Raw genomic sequence first — 17,387 nt, forward strand, 5'->3', positions numbered from 1 at the left:
ACTGTTCCTTAAATTTTGTTTTTTGGGGGGGACCTGTGTGATTAATTCTGTTACAGAAATTTATTCTGTCTGTCTGTCTGTATCTATCTATCTATTTTTGTTACAGAATTTTAAAACTGCTATGTAGTATTTAAAGAATTTTAGGGATACTTTGTCGATTTATTCTTGCCATTACAAGTTTTAGAGGTAACGAAGTTATATTTCTTCAGAAAGCTACTTTTACTTGAGATTTTTAACCAAATCAGATAGCTTCCTGTGTTTGCTATGGCTTCCATAAAAAAGTACCACAGACTGGGTGGCTTAAACCACAAAAATGTATTTTCTCGCAATTCTGGAGGCTAAAAGTGCAAGATCAAGATGTTGTCAGTTTTGGTTTATTCTGAGGCTTCTCTCCTTAGCTTGTAGATGGCCACCTTCCTTGACTGTTTTCTGTGTTCTAATTTCTTCTTTTAAGGACACTAATCATATAGGATTAGGGCCCACCCTAATTACCTCCTTTTAACTTCTTTAAAGTCCCTATGTCCAAATTCAGTCACATTTTGAGATCCTGGGGTTTAGGGGACACAATTCAGCCCATAACACCTTTCTAGGAAAGTTTACTACTATTTGGTTTATCTAAATCTCAAACAGGTGAAGTTTCATGATAAATATTATTACAATGAAAATTCCTATATGACATAAAGCTTTCTGTAGAGGAGTCAGGAGCCAATTAATTTTAACCAATTTGATTAAAAGAAATTGATGTATCACAAAGTAATTATAATAGAACTTTAGAGGTGATTATTAAAATAAGATTTGGCAGGATTTGAAAGATATTGTTATTTAAAGCCTATGTGAACATTTTATAGCTTTTATGTTCAATTAAAAATAATATTAGCTAAGGATTATTGGTCCCTCACTACATAGTAGGCATTATTCTAAGAACATTACAAATAATGATTTGATTAAGTTTTACTATACTTCATGAGATATAGGTACTGTTATCCCTCTTCGGTTGAAGAGAAAGCTGAAGCACACAGAGGGTAAGCAATTAATTATTCAGGTAGAAGTTGCATAGCTGGGATATAAACTCAGGCAGTTAGGCTCTAGATTCCATGCTTAGAAACACTGTCAGTTGCTCATCAAAGTTGTCATTGTTTATATAATGATGCTAAAAATACTGATTTTATTTCGATTTTTATTTTTTTGGAAATTGCCTTGATTGCCAATTTGTGAATCAGGAATGAAAATATATTCCATTAAGTTTGTAGTTATACATATTTTAAAAACTAAAATTGGTGTTCTCAGTAGAAGATATACAGCATATAACACTCTAAATTACTTTTGTGTTTAAAAAATATTAAATACACTCTTAATGATTTTAACACTATTCACTTTTATCTGTGAGTGAGAGTTCCAGTTATTCATGGGTCTGTCAAGGAGAGAGAAGTTGGCATAACCCCAAAGGAATATTATAATAAAAACCTTCAGGTTTCTATGACCAGTAGAATTTTAGAGCTTAAAAGGAATCGGACCATTTTCTATGGCATGAAGTATTACCTACATGAACAACTTAATATTTCAATGAAGTAAATTTTTTTTCTAATGAATAATTACTTTTTAATTATTTTCCCCTTCCCTTTTTATTTTGAAAATTTTTAAGCCTCTAGAGAAATTTAAATAGTACACCTGTTCACTATTAAGTGAACACCTATATTCCATTTGCTTAGATTCCTCAATTAAAGTTTGCTACATTGATTTTTTTTCCTGTCTCTTTCTCTCCCAACCCTACATTTTTTTCTGAACCATATGAAAATAGTTGACATCATTTCCCTTCACCGCAAAGTACATAAGTGCATACCTCTTAAGCACAAGGATATTGTCTTATATAACCAAAATATATTGATCATGTCCAGGAAATTTAACAGTAATACAATACTGTTATCTGGAATATGGTTCATTTTCAAATTTCTTTACTTGTTCAATATCTTTATAGCTTTTTAAAAAAGTAACTATCTCTTAATTTGGTCTTTTCTATTAATGAGCCAGATCATAGGTGGACTCAAAGAGCCTTTTAAAAAAATATATATAGCACTCATTTCGTTTAATTTTATTCTCCTTACATTGGAGTTTGGATCTTATATTGTTAGTGGTTTTATAAATAGAAATTTTCCTACAAAGTTTTCACTCCTGAGATGATATATTAGGGTAGTTCAAATGCTGGAGACTAACCCTAATGTATATATATATATAGGTTTTTTTAATAGTCATTATTACTACTCATTTTTCTTAAAATGTTTTTCTAAGACATCTTTTGTGCTGAAAATAAATATTTTAAGATTCACATAGAGCTAATAATGTGGCTTTACTAAGTCAGTATTGTCATCTGTTATTTACATATTTTTAATTATTTTCTGTTTGTTACCAGAAAATTATGTGTCTTTAATCACTAAGGTATATTGCTTGTTTTCAGGAGATTAAGCGATGAAAAAAACCTTCCTCTTGATGGAAAACGGCAGCGCTTCCATTCACCCCACCAAGAACCAACTATAGTTAACCACATAGTGCCTTTATCAGGTGAAAGAAGATACTCAATGCCGCCATTGTTTCATACACACTATGTACCAGATATAGTCAGATGTGTTCCACCTTTTCGTGAACTACCAATTTTAGAACCTAGAGAGATCACACTGCCTGAGGCCAAAGATAAGGTAATAATAATGTAGATTTTAGTTTATGTATTGTAAGTATCAAAAAATATCTAATGCCTTGAATTGAGTAGAACATGCCTTTTTTTGCATTGTTTAAAGTACTGTTCAACACAGTTTTCTAAATTTGTGTTCTTGATTTTTGTTAGCTGTTCTTTTGTGGAAGTGTAACTTTCATATCAGGAAATCAGATATTCTCTGATTCATAAAAATCTGGGATTAGAGCCCAAAACATTTGATTTCTTAGAGAACTATCTTGTTACTTATTTTTATTACAGAAAAACAAGTTTTCATATGGATATTGTGAGAAAGTGTTAAAAAGCATTTTCTTTTGGGATATTTGTGTTTGTCATGAGGTTTTTGAATGTCAAAAATAGAGAATCCAGGAATCACTGGGAAAGTAACGTTCAAAGTGATACGATCAAGAAAGACTTTTCAAAAACATTGTCTGTAAAAAATATTTCAAGTAAATGAAGTGAAGAAATTTAAATAATAGTTTTTTAAAAGTGACATAGCAGCATCGGGGAACAATGAGTTATTTAACAACAGTATTAGAAGCATATCTCTTTCCCCTTCCCCATATTTAGTGAAACCAAAAAAAATCTAAGGTAATTTAGAAGAGTTTATAATATAAATATCTGGATTGTCTATGGCTTATATTTGCTGTTTTTGCATTTTCAAAGCTGTTTCACTCTTGAGAAATATGGTTTATAGGCTAAGGTGAATGAGCCTAAAGAGAGTGTAATTAATGACTTTGTTTTATTCATCTTGGATTCCTAGCAACCAGCATAGATCTAGAACATAATAAGTTTACAGAAAATTATGAAAAAAAGAACAGTTTCTACTTTCCTTAGTTATGCTGCTAGTTATGCTTCCTTTTTGTCTTTAATTGAGATAAAATCGTATCATAAAATTCACTCTTTTAAAGTGTATGATTCATTGGTTTTTAGTATATTCACAAAGTTGTGAAACCATCACCACTATCTAATTCCAGTACATTTTTCATTACCTCGAAAAGAAACCTTATACCCAATAGTGGCCCCTTCCCCATTCCTCCACCTCTCCCTTATCCACTGTCAACCACTAATCGATTTTTCATCTCTGTGGATTTGCCTGTTCTGGACATTTCATGTAAATGGAACCATATAATATGTCATCTTGCTTCTTTCACTGGGCATGTTTTTAAGGTTCATCCATGTTGTAGCATGTATCAGTTCCTTATTCTTTTTTATAGCTGAATAATATTCCATTGTATAGTTAGGCCATATTTTGTTTATGCATTTCTCAGTCGATGGACTTTGGGTCTGTTTCCACATTTTAGCTATTCTGAATAATGTTGCTATGAAAAAACTGTGTACTGGTTTTTGTATGGACATGTTTTGATTTCTCTTAGGGGTATACCTAGGAGTGAAATTGCTGGGTTATGTTATAACTTCTTGAGGAATTGCTGAAGTGTTTTCTAAAGTGGCTGTACCATTTTACATTCCCACGAGCAATGTACGCATGTTCTAGTTTTTCCACTTTTTCTTTTTTTTTTTTTTTTTGATTATAGCCATCCTAGTGGGTATGAAATGGTATCTCATTGGGATTTTTGATTTGCATTTTCCTAATGACTAATGATACTGGTCATCTTTTCATTTGCTTATTGGCCATTTGTATATTTTCTTTGGAAAACTGCCTATTCAGAGCCTCTGCCCATTTTTTAATGGGGTAGTTATTTTTATTGTCGAGTTGTAAGAGTTCTTTATATGTTCTGAATACTAGACCCTTATCAGATACATGATTTGCATATATATTCTTCCATTCTGTCATTTGTCTTTTTACTTTCTTAATGGTGTCTTTTGAAGCACAAAAGCTTTTCATTTTGATGGAGGTCAATTTATCTGTTTTTCTTTGGTTGCTTGAGCTTTTGGGGTTCACAGCTAAGAAACCGTTGCCTAATCCAAGGTCACAAAGATTAATGCATATGTGTTATTCTAAGAGTTTTATAGTTGTAGCTTTTAGATTTAAGTCTTTGATCTGTTTTGAGTTAATTTTTATATGTGGTGTGAAATAGAGGTCCAACTTCATTCTTTTGCTGTTTGTTTAGTTGTCATATCTCTATTTATTAAAAAGACTCATTCTTTTCTTAATATGAGATAGGAAAAGCAATTAGGCAAAAACCAGTGGGAGGAAGTTCTCAGGGGTCTCATCTTGTGCAGCGGCCATCCTGAGGGTTTTTTTCTTCTCTCATGAAGGTTATAATTTCACAATTTCAGTTCCACAAATTGATATCCTCCTATTTACCAATTGTCAATAAGCTAATTGGTATTGCAGAAAAATGTGTTGTAGCTGAACTGGCAATATGTATTTCAGAAGCAAGGCTGAGGCCAGAGAGATGAATCCTGAAGTCATCTGTAGTAAAAGCGGCAATTGAAAATCCTAGAGTAGATTAGATTCTGTATTTATTTAGTATTCAACAAATATTTCGGACTGCTAACTATTTGCTAAATACACGTATTTTTTACCACGTATATACAGTAGAGTGAGGGGAGCCATTAAAAATAATCAAAGTTGCAGGTTTTAAAAAATATATGTATAAGTGCTCTGAAGGAAAATTACAAAGTACCGAGAGAATATATTTGAGGGACGGTCTAGAGGAGGTAGTGTTTGAGCTGAGATCTGAAGAATAGTAGGAGTTAACTAGTGAAAGTGGTGGGGATGGAGAGAATGCTTTAGAGAGAAGGAACAACATGTTTGAAGGTCCTTAATGAAGAAAGGAACATGGAATATGTGAAGAATTGGAAGGAGTACAAGATGATTACAGTTTGGTTGATTAGGAGGAAAATGGTTGAGATGTGATAGGAGTAGGGAGAGGTACAGATCATGCAGAGATGTGTATGTCAGTTTGGTCTTCAGTCTAAGAACAGTGGTAAGCTATTCAGGGTTTTTTGTTTTGTAAACAAGAAAGAAATGAATTAAAGTTATTCTGAGTTCATTGTATGAAATTGAACAAGTATGGATGTAGGAAAGTTATTGTATTATAGGTGAAAGGTAATGGTGCCTTGAATTATGAAGTGCTGGTAGTTAAGATGAAGAGAAATTGGTGGATTTAAGCTGTATGTGGGAGGTGGAATCCTATGTGATAGGATTCGATGCTGAATTAGATTAGGTCTTCTAAGTCTCTGAACTGCTGACATTTTGAACCAACTTCCTTTGGTGTGGAGGGATTGTCCTGCACATCCTAGGATGTATAGCTGCATTCCTGGCTTCAGCCTGCTAGAGGCAACAAATCCCCACTTATGACAACCAAAAATGTCTACCAGTATTGCCAAATGTTACTCAGGGGACAGAATTGCCCCAGGTTAAGAACCAGTGGGTTAGATGGAGAAGGAGACATTGAGGATTATGCCTAAGTTTCTAGCTTCTGCAATTGGATGCATGGTGTTACCATTCACTGAGACATAATGAAATGAAAGAGGAGGAAGATTTGTGTGTGTGTGTGTTTATGTGTTTAATAAAGGAATTAGAGGATGAGCAGGGGTCTCATGAGTCTGTGGATATGTTACTTTTAATGTGCATTTGAAACATCAAATTAGATATTTAGAGATGATAGTTTAATATATATAGACCTGGAATTCAGGGGCCAGGTATTGATGAGGAATGTATATTTTGGTAATCATTGGTGTATAGATGGTAATTGAAGGCAAGAGTATAGAAATGATTGTCCTGGGAGAGAAGAGAGCTTAGATCTAAGACTGTTATACGCTGAGGAAAGAATGAGAAAACAAATGGAAATTAAGAGTATATACAGCTGTTTGGGGGAAGCTTGGTTATGAAGGGGAGGAGCTAAAGGTGGGACATTGGAACAAAGGTTTTATTTTGTTTTGTTTTTTTAAGGTGGAGTAAACTTTAGCCACATGTTCACGGTAAAGATTCAGTAGAGAGATTGATTACACTGGAAAGAAAATAGTCATGAATGAGATTCCTTAGAAGATGGAAAGGGCATGTGTCCTGCCTATAGCAGTGACTGGCTTTAGGTAAGAGAAAAGCTTTTTGGAACTGGAAAATAGGAGAGGATAGATATAGATATGAGGAAGTTCGTAGACAATGGTATGGAGAAGTTAATGGAGTTTCCATAGTTGAGTGGATTCTTCCTGTCTTCTCTCTGAATTACTATGCAAGGTCATATGTTGAGAGTGGAGAGGATGAAGTGGGATATCTGAGGTTGGAGAATAGTGGAGAACGTTTGAAATAGCATTTACTGGGTATAGGAAATCAGGGTAAGCAGAAAAACAGTGGAAAAAGTTTGTAGCAGTATTCACTAGTGCAGAGAGCTCACTCAAGATTGATAATAATGAATTTACTATTATTAATAAATCAGTTAGCTGATTCAGTCAACTCCAGGGAAAGATTTTATTAGAAATTTTAATTACTTTGAAAATTCATATTCTGTTTTGAAACCTAAAAAATTAAATTTTCAAAAATGAGTACCCTCTGAGTTTAAATTGTTTCCTCCCTTTTAAAATCGTTTGTCTGTTTTTCAAGTTGCTACATTAACAAACAGAATTGTTTAAGTGAAAATCTTAGTTTTATTTCACTCTAGCTTTTAGGTGAATATATAGTTCTGGGCATCCTGGTTTATTTGGAGATATTAAGTGAATCAAAGTAATTGATTTTGAATTTTGAGTTGAGATGAAGTTAGGCTGAGGATTTCTTGGTACTTGTGAAATGAAAAGATGATTGTGAATGAATTATTTAAGATTTCTAGTGTAATATTTAATTTTGGAAAGGAACACATTTTTGGAGCCTTTTGGCACCCTTAGAGGAATAGTTTCGGGACAGTTATCTTATAGATCTCTTGGAGGTTCTATCTTAAAATTTTATTTTTTTAATTTCAGTATTTCACTTTATTTGAAAACAAAGAACAAATTGAAAAAAGGGATAAAATATTTACAAAGCATTAGCTCACTGAATTTCAAATACTTAAAAAATATATATACCCACATCGCCTACCAGTCTTATTTTTAGGGTTTGAGAGATGAGTAACAAAAATAATTATATATATTTAATTGTACAATGTGATATTTTGATATAGATATATACATTGTGTGATTACCATAATCAAGCTAATTAATATATTCATCACTTCACAGTTACCATATTTTTTTGTGGAGAGAACACTTGAAATCTTTCTCAACAAATTTTAAGTATATAACATTATTATTAACTGTAGTCACTGTACTGAGTATTACATTTCCAGAACTTACTCCCTATTTTCCCCTCCCCCAGCCACTGATAACCACCACCATTCTGCTCTATGCTACTATAAATTTGACTTTTTTAGATTGTACATATCAGTGAGATTATGCTGATTTGTCTTTCTGTGATTAGCTTATTTCATTTAGCATAACGTCTTCCTGGTTCATCCACGCTGCAAATGGCAGAATTTTCTTCTATTTTAAGGCCAAATAATATTTTATTATTTATGTTTACACACCACATTTTCTTTATCTTTTCATCTATTGATGGACATTTAGGTTATTTCTATATCTTGGTTACTGTGAATAATGCAGGGAGTGCAGTATCTCCTTGAGATCACTTTTATTTCTTTTTCTATACAGGGCTAAATAGTAAATATTTTAGGTATGTGGGGCTGCATGGGGCCTCTGTTACATATCCTTTTTTCTTTTCTTTAAACATTGCTAAAATGTAAAATTCGTTTTAGCTTGCCAATCCTACAAAACCCCTCAGAAGCAGTATTTGGCCTCCAGGCCATAGTTTGCCAACCTGACTGAGTGAATAAAACTTAATCATTCAATTGTCATTTAAAATTTTATATTAACCACTTTTATTGGTAACCTTTTTCAAATTGTTTATAAATGTGGGAACTTTTTTTTAAAGCTTTTTATTGAAAATATCATATGTCTAAAAATATAGTATAAATCCTCATTTCACTAAGCTTTAACAATTAACCAATATACAGCAATCTTATTTCATCTATATTTTCCTCATGAGTTTGAAGCCAATTCCAGGTGTCATATCATTTCATTCATAACTTTCAGTATTCTGTACTGTTATCTTTATCTCCTTTTGCTAATGCCATGCCATCTTGATTACTGTAGCTGTAAATGCTCCAACTTTTTTCTTTTTCTTGACTATTCCTGGTCTTTGGCCTTTCCAAGTAAAATTTTAAATTATTCTCAATTTCTAGAAACAAGACTGCTGGGCTTTTGATTGGAAAAGAAAAATAATTTTGATGGGTGTTAAGATGTCAACTCTCTTGAAATTGATCTACAGAATCAATTGAGTTGACATATTAACAGTTTTCTGATCCAGAAACATGGTATATCTCTCCATTTATTTAGGTATTTAATTTCTCTCAGTATTTAGTAATTTTCAGTATATAGGTCCTGCATATCTTTTGTTAAATATATATATGTATTTTGTGTTTTTTGCTGTTACTGGTAATTTTTAAAATATAAATTTCCATTTTTTTGCTAGTACTAGTATATATGCTTTGTAGTTAATTATCTTTTTGGAAAACCAGAACATAAGAGAAAAAACCTTGGTTTGATATATTATGTTAAACTTTTCACTAGATTTGTGGACATGTCTTTCTGGTGTGCTTTTATTATCTATAGGAATGTTACTCTATTAGTTTTCTTCTAAAAACTTTGTGTAGGGATGGCTAGAATCCCTTTTAGGTATTATTCTTTCAAATAATTTTTGTTCTTCTATTCTCACCTCTCTTTATGAGATTCTAATTCTTTTCTGTTATTTGTGTTTAACTGAGATGACTTTTTCCATACTACTTTTGGATGAGGAAGGTTGGGCAGGCTAGCTTTTATAGTATGTGGCTCTAGGAATCTTCCGTTATTATGCAGTGTTCAGAAATACAGTTTCTCAGACCTTGTCTCTTCTACTTCCCTTTTATCTAGACCAGGGTTTTTCACCTTCTGCAATGTTGGCTTTTTGGGTCAGATAATCTTTGCTGTGGGCAATTGTCCTGGGCATTGTAGGATGTTTAGTGGTATCTTGGCTTCTACCTACTAGATGGCAGTGACCACTCTGTGGTACCCCCCACTTCCCCAATTATGATAACCAAAAAAGTTTCCAGACATTTTCATATGCTCCCTGGAAGTCTGAATCTTTCTTGTTCTAGACCTGTTTCCTTTGCTTCTAATGGCTCTGTACTGCTTAGTGTTGAGTTCTCTTGGCAGTTTCTGCTTAGTGTATTGCTTTGACTTAGAAGAAAGCTTTAACTAGTTTTGAGAGTTCTAATTTTTCTGTGTTCCTCTTGGATTTACCGTTGGGTAGTAGTCTGTGAACTCCCAGTTTTAGTTGGTGTTCCACACCAAATTGGACCCTTCAGTTTGAGAAAGGGGGTGGTACCTATAGGCAATTTGATTTTTGATGTTTTCCCTTTAGGGGTGTCCAAAGTCCTTTTACTTTTCTTCCTCTTAATGTTTCTGGTACCATGTGAGTGTTGCTGCTATTGTGTTTGGTTCCAACTGCTCATATTTTGGGGTTCATGAGTGATACGTAGTTAATTTGTTGGCCATGTTTTATTTTGTTTTGGTTTGATCTGTTTGTTTTATTTTCCTAGTTGCTTTGTCTTTTGTGGGGGAGTGTTATTCAGAGATATTTGAAAATTATGTTTCTTTTAAAAGAATTGCCATGTTTCCCAGGCTGCCTTAATATTCTTAAACTGAGTATTCTAAGTACGGTAAAAGAAAATGTTTGACTTGTGCCTTGAAATAGACTCCAGGGAAAGCCTAGAAAGGGAGAGTTTTAAAATGCAAAAGAGAGACCCCAAAACTGGTACGGGTATTTGTGTCCTGGAGATGATAAGAAGGCTTGGATACAAAAGTATTGGTAAGTGGGATTAGCTTTGAACGGGGGAAAAGGACAGTTTGTCTGACAGGAGAGGTAAAGAGATGAGATTTCATTCAGATGCATTACTTTACAAGTTTTTGGGTAGGAAGCCGAGGAATGTCACATTTGGTATCCTCAATTTTCTTAGTAAACTTTAGTATGAAGTTATCTGCTAAAGAAAGTAAGGTAAGTATAGGAGGCTTGAGGAAAGTAGTAAAGATTTTGGAATGGTGATGGTGAAAAATAAGAGCAATATTTAACCCAGAGACATGAAAGTAATTACTGAGTGACACTACGGGCCAACCTTAGGCTAGTCCTTAAACTATAATTTGGAAAGGCACCAATTTTGTGATTCTTAATTTTTTTTTCAGTTTCACATCTTAGCAACTCAGATGTAAGAGCAGAGAAGGTGGTTGTATTGATCTAAGATTAGGATTTTGCAGGACCCGTGTTAGAGCATGACAAGAGGATAATGTTATTAAGATATGATAAAAGAGAGTGGCTCAGGGGTTGTGTTGTGGGATATAGATTGGTTAGGGAAGGAAATCATGCTATTAAGATGCTGGTGGGTTGGGAGAAAAGAGAGGATTCAAGGGATCCAGGTCTGTGTGGTTCTAGAGCAGGTATGAGGGGAGTAAGAAAAAATTAGACAAGAGATCAAAGCCAAGATAGTATATTAGAATTTAAAATTTCAGAGCCAGAGAGTTCTCTTTTACTTCAAAGACCACATGTGGCTATGGGAGTGTAACACTGATGAAATATATTGGAGTAAAAGTAGTTCAGAAGTCATGGGAGTACATTGTGATATGTAGCTCATTATGGATAAGAAAATCACCTATGGTGATGGCAAGAGTTGGGTTGGAGGGGAAAGTGTGAACCAGTTAGGTAAGATAAACAGGGAAGAAGTGTCATATCATTTCATTCATAACTTTCAGTATTTTGTACTGTAGAGCTCAAGGCGATCTTGGAAGAATGAAGAAGAGGGTGGTTTACATGAGCATGGATGATGAGGGATTTTTCTTGTAAAGTCTGTTATATTTGGTATGAATACCAGGGATTGGGCAAACTTCTTCTTTAAAGGGACAGATAGTAAATATTTTAGACTTTGACACTTTTATATGGTTTCTGTCACATATATTTGTTTGTTTTATAACACTTTAAAAATATAAAACCATTTTTAGCTTATGTACCATCCCAAAACAGGCAGCAACTGAATGTTGCAGTTTGTTGACCCATGGATTATACTCATTATGAATTATCTGTGACTAAACTTTTCTGTGACCTGTCAGTGATACTCTACTTTGTAAAAGTAACTTTTTGACTTAACTGAGTACCTATTGTTACTTGAGTGAGTACTTTTGGTTAGAAAGCATTAAGGAGATAATAAGTATTTTTTAAATACTGCTAGTAGTATTGTTATACACTTCTCACTTTGTTACTTTTACATTTCTGAACAAAATTTTTACTTTCTTTTGTGGTGAATTCAAGTTAAGTCAGCAGGTACTGGAGTTATTTGAAGCATGTCAACAGCAAGTAAGCGATTTAAAGAAGAAAGAACTCTGTCGAACACAACTGCAGAGAGAAATTCAGCTGTTATTTCCACGTATGTTTCTCTGTTTTTCATGCTAATTATGTATGTGAATTCCTGTTTTAAATTTTAAATAATACCTTATAATTCTCTCCTGTTTTTCTAGAAAGCAGACTTTTCTTGGTTGGGTCCTCTTTAAATGGATTTGGTACCCGGAGCAGTGATGGTGACTTATGCCTCGTTGTTAAAGAGGAACCAGTAAGTAATGAAACATTTATTCCAAGTGTATTTCTTGTGTTAAGGTATTTAAGAAATGTCATATAAAAGTCTTTGAGGAAAAGAACTTGTTCCGTTGTAATTACTTCTTTGGATTAAAGGAAAGCCAGGAAATACTTATTTTTCTTTTAAGGCGTGTGCATTAAGCATAACAGTAATTTTAGCTTAATTTATTTCTAAGTTGTTAAAGTGAGATGGCTTCACTGTGTTTTTAAAGAGCTCTGCCTCTATTTTGCACAGTCATTGGGTTAATATGTTACCAGGGGGCAGCAAAGAAAAAGAGCATGTGTCAGTGTTATTTTCTTGGTATATTTCCTTTCCATTTGAATTTTCAGTGATTCTATTTTTAATCTTTTTTTTTTCCCCTTCGAAATGCTATGGCGTTTGGAGTTCTTATTTTAGAATACAAGAAGAGAGACCACTGAAATTTAAAATAAGACTACTGTGATATATTTCTTCTGATATTTTGGCTTTGTTTTTTCTTTTTTTTTTTAGCAACCAAATTTTATTATTGAGTATTATGTTTATTTGAATTTCCTGTTAGCTGATACTCTTGTATATTTTTAATATCACAGTAATTAGTATTCATTAAGCTGACCTGAAACAGCCTCTTTAATATGCTGAGGTCTCTTCTGAATTACCAAAGAATAAATTAATTTCAGTATAATTTTAATATGCCTTATTGTCCAAATCTTTAAAAAATATAAATAAAATTTATTGAATGGTAATATATATTTTTACCATTCCAATTATTCCACTAACAAAATTGGCTTCTATTTACTGCAAATCAGAAAGGGATTTATTCCAGGAAACTTGTTATTTTTCTAGGCTTTGAAATCATAAAAAGGAAAAGCGAAAACACCCAACAACAAAAAAACCTCAGTAATAATAAACATAGTGGAGAATACTAGAGTTTTAATTAAAACTTTCTCTCATGCAATTAGACCATACTCAGGCACCTCCTGCTAATCTTTCAGTTTTGTTCACAAATTTAAATCATGTTGTCAGAATTTATACTCATACCGAGACACCATAGATTTGAACCTTATCCTTAAGAAGCTCACATTCTAGATGGGGAAATAAAAAATGTTACAGAAAGTAAAAATTCTTTTTATTTTTCTTGGAGAACATTGCTTTTTGTACGTTTATACTGAAGGAAAAAAATAACATGGCTGTTTCAATATTTCTTTTAAAATTGTGCTTTAAGTTTAAAATCAGAAATTGATTTAGAAATGTTGATGTGAAAGATGGCATAAAGGTTGACTTTTTCTATGATGTAATTTAGTATATATTGAAAAATAACTCCAAAGAAAAGTATACTTTGTATGTTTTCTCTTTGAGATACATAAGAAAATAAAACACTTAAGTTTAGAAAGATAATGAAAAAACACTTTATTTTTAACTTTTCAGTGTTTTTTTCAGGTAAATCAGAAGACTGAAGCACGGCATATACTCACCTTAGTCCATAAACACTTCTGTACTAGACTTTGTAAGTCTGATATGCCTCAAGTTCATATGTCATCTGACATAACTATTTATTTAAAATGTCTCTCTCACTTTATTTCTGGTAAGAATTGTTTATTTTCTGGTCAGGATAGTTATAATGTGGATCCTTTTTTCCAAATGAATTTAAGTTTTGATTAAGAAGAGTAACCATATCTTCAACAATTCTTTATTGAGTTTACGTGCAAGATATCACACGGAACGCAGTAGAAAATTCAAAGATACATAAGCTTCAGTTCTTTTTCTCAAAAGATTGTAGACAGTTAGGGAAGCAAAGGCATGAATATAAATAGCAGTAATGCAAAGTATCTGAAAAGCCAAAGGGGAATAGAGTTAAAGCCTTATTCGGGTGAGGAAGAAACAATTTCATCTGTTTTGCAATGACATGCAATTTATGACATCAAATTTTAAAAATACGATCACTGAACATAAAGCCCAAATGAATTACTCCACCAGAAAGCAAAATTGTTGACAGGAAATTTTATTGTAAAATTTTATTCTTTGAATAAGCTAACTAAGCAGATTTTAATCCACATGTTAAGCCATCTCAATTAATTTATTTTAAACTTCCACAGAACATTGTGGAAAGTTGAAGTCACACTAACTGTGTGATGTTGGAAAGACATTTACGCATTTGTTTAACAGATACTCCTTATGTGTCAGACTTTGAGCTGGAAAATACAAAGTGAAATTATAAGTTTCCCTTGAACAACTTATATCTATTGTAGGAGAGAAATAAATGATTTATTTCAGTGGACTTAGGTTTTCATATCTACAAAATAAAGGAGTAATTCATACCTTAAGTGGATTTTTAATAGCTATTATTAGATTTATAAACTATTAAAAATAGAAGAGACATTAGAAGTCATCTAATTCAAATGAAATGGGGTTTTTTTTGTTTGTTTGTTTGGTTTTGGTTTTTGGGTTTTTACTAGCTGAGACTGGTGATCCATGGGTTCAGTAACTTCCTGGAGTATAGTTTCTCTGCTGGTGTCTGAACTTGTACTTGGAACTTGAAACTTTCAGCTCCTAATCTTATTTTTCACTAACCCTCATTGAATTCTTGTACATAAATTCCATTTGAAGCTTGATTTATTTTACGATTTTGGTGGTAAAGCAGTAATACTGAAAATTTTTGGTCTTTAAATCTGGTATTACGTTTTTCTTTAGTTAAAACATTAGGAAATTGCTTCCTTAAGAAGTTTCCAGAGTTTTTTAAATACATTTCTGTATTTTCCTAATTTTCTACAATGAACAGGTATTACTTTCAACTCAGAAAAAATTTTCTTAAAGTTGATGGAATAAAAAATATGTATTTTTTATTCTTCTTAGAGATCATTCTTATTTGAATGTATCACTGTCTCATGTTGTAAGCATTTTCACAGTTAAGACTCTTTAAAAATATGATTTCTGTAGCTGCCATAATACCCTGAAATGTGCTATACCAGAATTTAGCTATCCCCTTGCTGCTAGCCTAGATATTTTTTTGTGTTTATAATGCTCTGATGAACTTCTTTAAAAATGTTATTAGATATAAAGCCCTCTAAATGTGTTGGAAGTTCCAGTGTTAAAAGAATTCGATAATGTCCTTTCTTTACTTTCTTTCTCAAAGACAGTGTTTTCTTAAATGATTTTAGCTTTGTAAAATACTGTTTTTTAAAAAATATGCATCGGTACACTATGAATTTGAGAAACATCATAGATATTCACAGTATCTTTTATTCTTCAGCTGGCTACATTGAGAGACCTCAGCTGATTCGAGCAAAAGTGCCAATTGTGAAGTTCAGGGATAAAGTCAGGTAAAAAATTATTGAATTCTTTTTTTTTCAGTTGATTTAGATCATTTTTAGATATTTTTTTGAGGTAGATAATTAAGAAATGTGTGCTATAATAGTTTATTTTCATCAGTTTTTAGAAATCACTTGAATTGGTCTTTGAAATAATTTTTAAAAATTGAGCAGTTCTTCAGTTAAACATGCTTAACTGTACTTTGTTATTCTGCCTGACATTTTGAATATTTGAGACTATCCAATTTAAAGAATATATATTTATATTTCAGATTTTTAAATGATCTCTTGCCTTTTGGAAATGTAATGAATAAATTCTTAATATATCATAATTGATGAAATGTCATGTATCAGAGAGTTTTTGTATATCTATTCTACTAGCTTGTGTTCTGAATTTCTTAGATATTTGAATTAGAATCTTTTATATACTATTTGAATATAAAATGTAAATATTTAGGTCTTGAGTGTTTCCTTGGTTAAAAAAAAAAGATTTGTTGTTTTCTAAAAAAATACAGTTGTGATAAATCAGGTTTTACTAGCCCAGTTTTATAAAAATGATACTGAAATATGTATAAATACATACACAGCTGATCCTCATTATTCATGGATTTGGTAATTTTGAATTTGCTTATTTGGTGAATTTACGTTGTAATACCTCCCCAGTCCTCTTCCCCCCCCAAATTAATACTTGAAACACTTCTGTGGTCATTTTTAGACATGTGCAGAGTAGGGAAAATTTTGAGTCACCCAAGGTGAATGTTCCCAGCTGAGGTTAAACAATGTGACAGTCTGCCTTCTGTTTCAGCTTTTACACTGTAACTAGTCGTCCTTTTTAGTCTAGTTAGTACCATGCTTTTTTACATTTTTGTGCTTTTTGGTGATTTTGCTGTTTAAAATCGTCCCCAAGCGTAGTGCTGAGGTACTATCTAGTGTTTCTGTATATGAAGTTGTGATGTACTTTATGGGAGAAATATGTTTGTTAGATATGCTTTGTTCAGGCATGAGTTACAGTGTTCTTGGCTATGAGTTCACTCATCTACTGTTAATCAACAGTGTATTAAATGAGATGTCTTTAAACAGAAACACACATAAAACAAAGTTACATATGGATTGGTTGATGAAAATGTTGTGACTAGAGGCTTGTAGAAACCTAACTCTTTGCTTTTCCTAGAAGCAGTGGTTTAGTATTCACTAATTCAGTGTTTGCAGTGACTTTATAGAATGTAACTACTGTGAATAATCAGAATTGACTGAATATATATATAATACATATATTTTAAAGGAAACTTTAGATATTCCTGGCTCAGATCTTCCCTTCCATTTATCCAAACATCCATCCAATCTGTAAATATTTATTGAATTTTTTACCAAGTAAATAAAGGTAGAATCTTCTAAAACATAAAAATATAGGGGAAAAAAACAAACATAAATAAAACTGTTAGCTAATTATAATTATTTCTTAAATATGTTTGTAGTTATAGAAACAATTTTATATTTCTGTTTAATATTTTTATAGAAGCTTTTTTAATTGTTAAGTATTCTTTATAAATTCCATAATTCTTCTCTATATAAACCATTAAAAAAAAAATACATTTCTAACACCCATAGATAACCGATATTAATGTTTTGGTATAAACCTTTCAGTCCCTTTTCTATGCATTTGAGTGCATAAGAGTTTTTAAAATTAAAATTGAGATCATACGTCTTTATTCATGAACACTTGCTTGTGTCATTGAATATTTTCTGGTT

The 17,387-nt window shown here is 32.2% G+C and overlaps 1 protein-coding gene across 9 annotated transcripts in view; it reads left to right on the top strand.

Annotated features, from left to right (window-relative positions):
• PAPD4 (poly(A) RNA polymerase D4, non-canonical) overlaps positions 1-17,387 on the top strand; it is a 48,636-nt gene that overhangs the window by 7,192 nt on the left and 24,057 nt on the right. For 7 of the 9 annotated variants that reach the window (XM_023522910.1, XM_023522906.1, XM_023522914.1 and 4 more), the window contains 5 exons: positions 2,453-2,690; positions 12,033-12,147; positions 12,239-12,330; positions 13,759-13,837; positions 15,581-15,650. In XM_023522910.1, coding sequence (XP_023378678.1) covers positions 2,453-2,690; positions 12,033-12,147; positions 12,239-12,330; positions 13,759-13,837; positions 15,581-15,650 — 594 coding nt within the window. The remainder of the gene's footprint in view (positions 1-2,452; positions 2,691-12,032; positions 12,148-12,238; positions 12,331-13,758; positions 13,838-15,580; positions 15,651-17,387) is intronic. The other 2 variants (XM_023522921.1, XM_011377379.2) reach the window with 1 other exon arrangement.

Source organism: Pteropus vampyrus, unplaced genomic scaffold, assembly GCF_000151845.1.
Source record: "Pteropus vampyrus isolate Shadow unplaced genomic scaffold, Pvam_2.0 Scaffold11, whole genome shotgun sequence".
In the NCBI taxonomy this organism is placed as follows: Eukaryota; Metazoa; Chordata; class Mammalia; order Chiroptera; family Pteropodidae; genus Pteropus; species Pteropus vampyrus.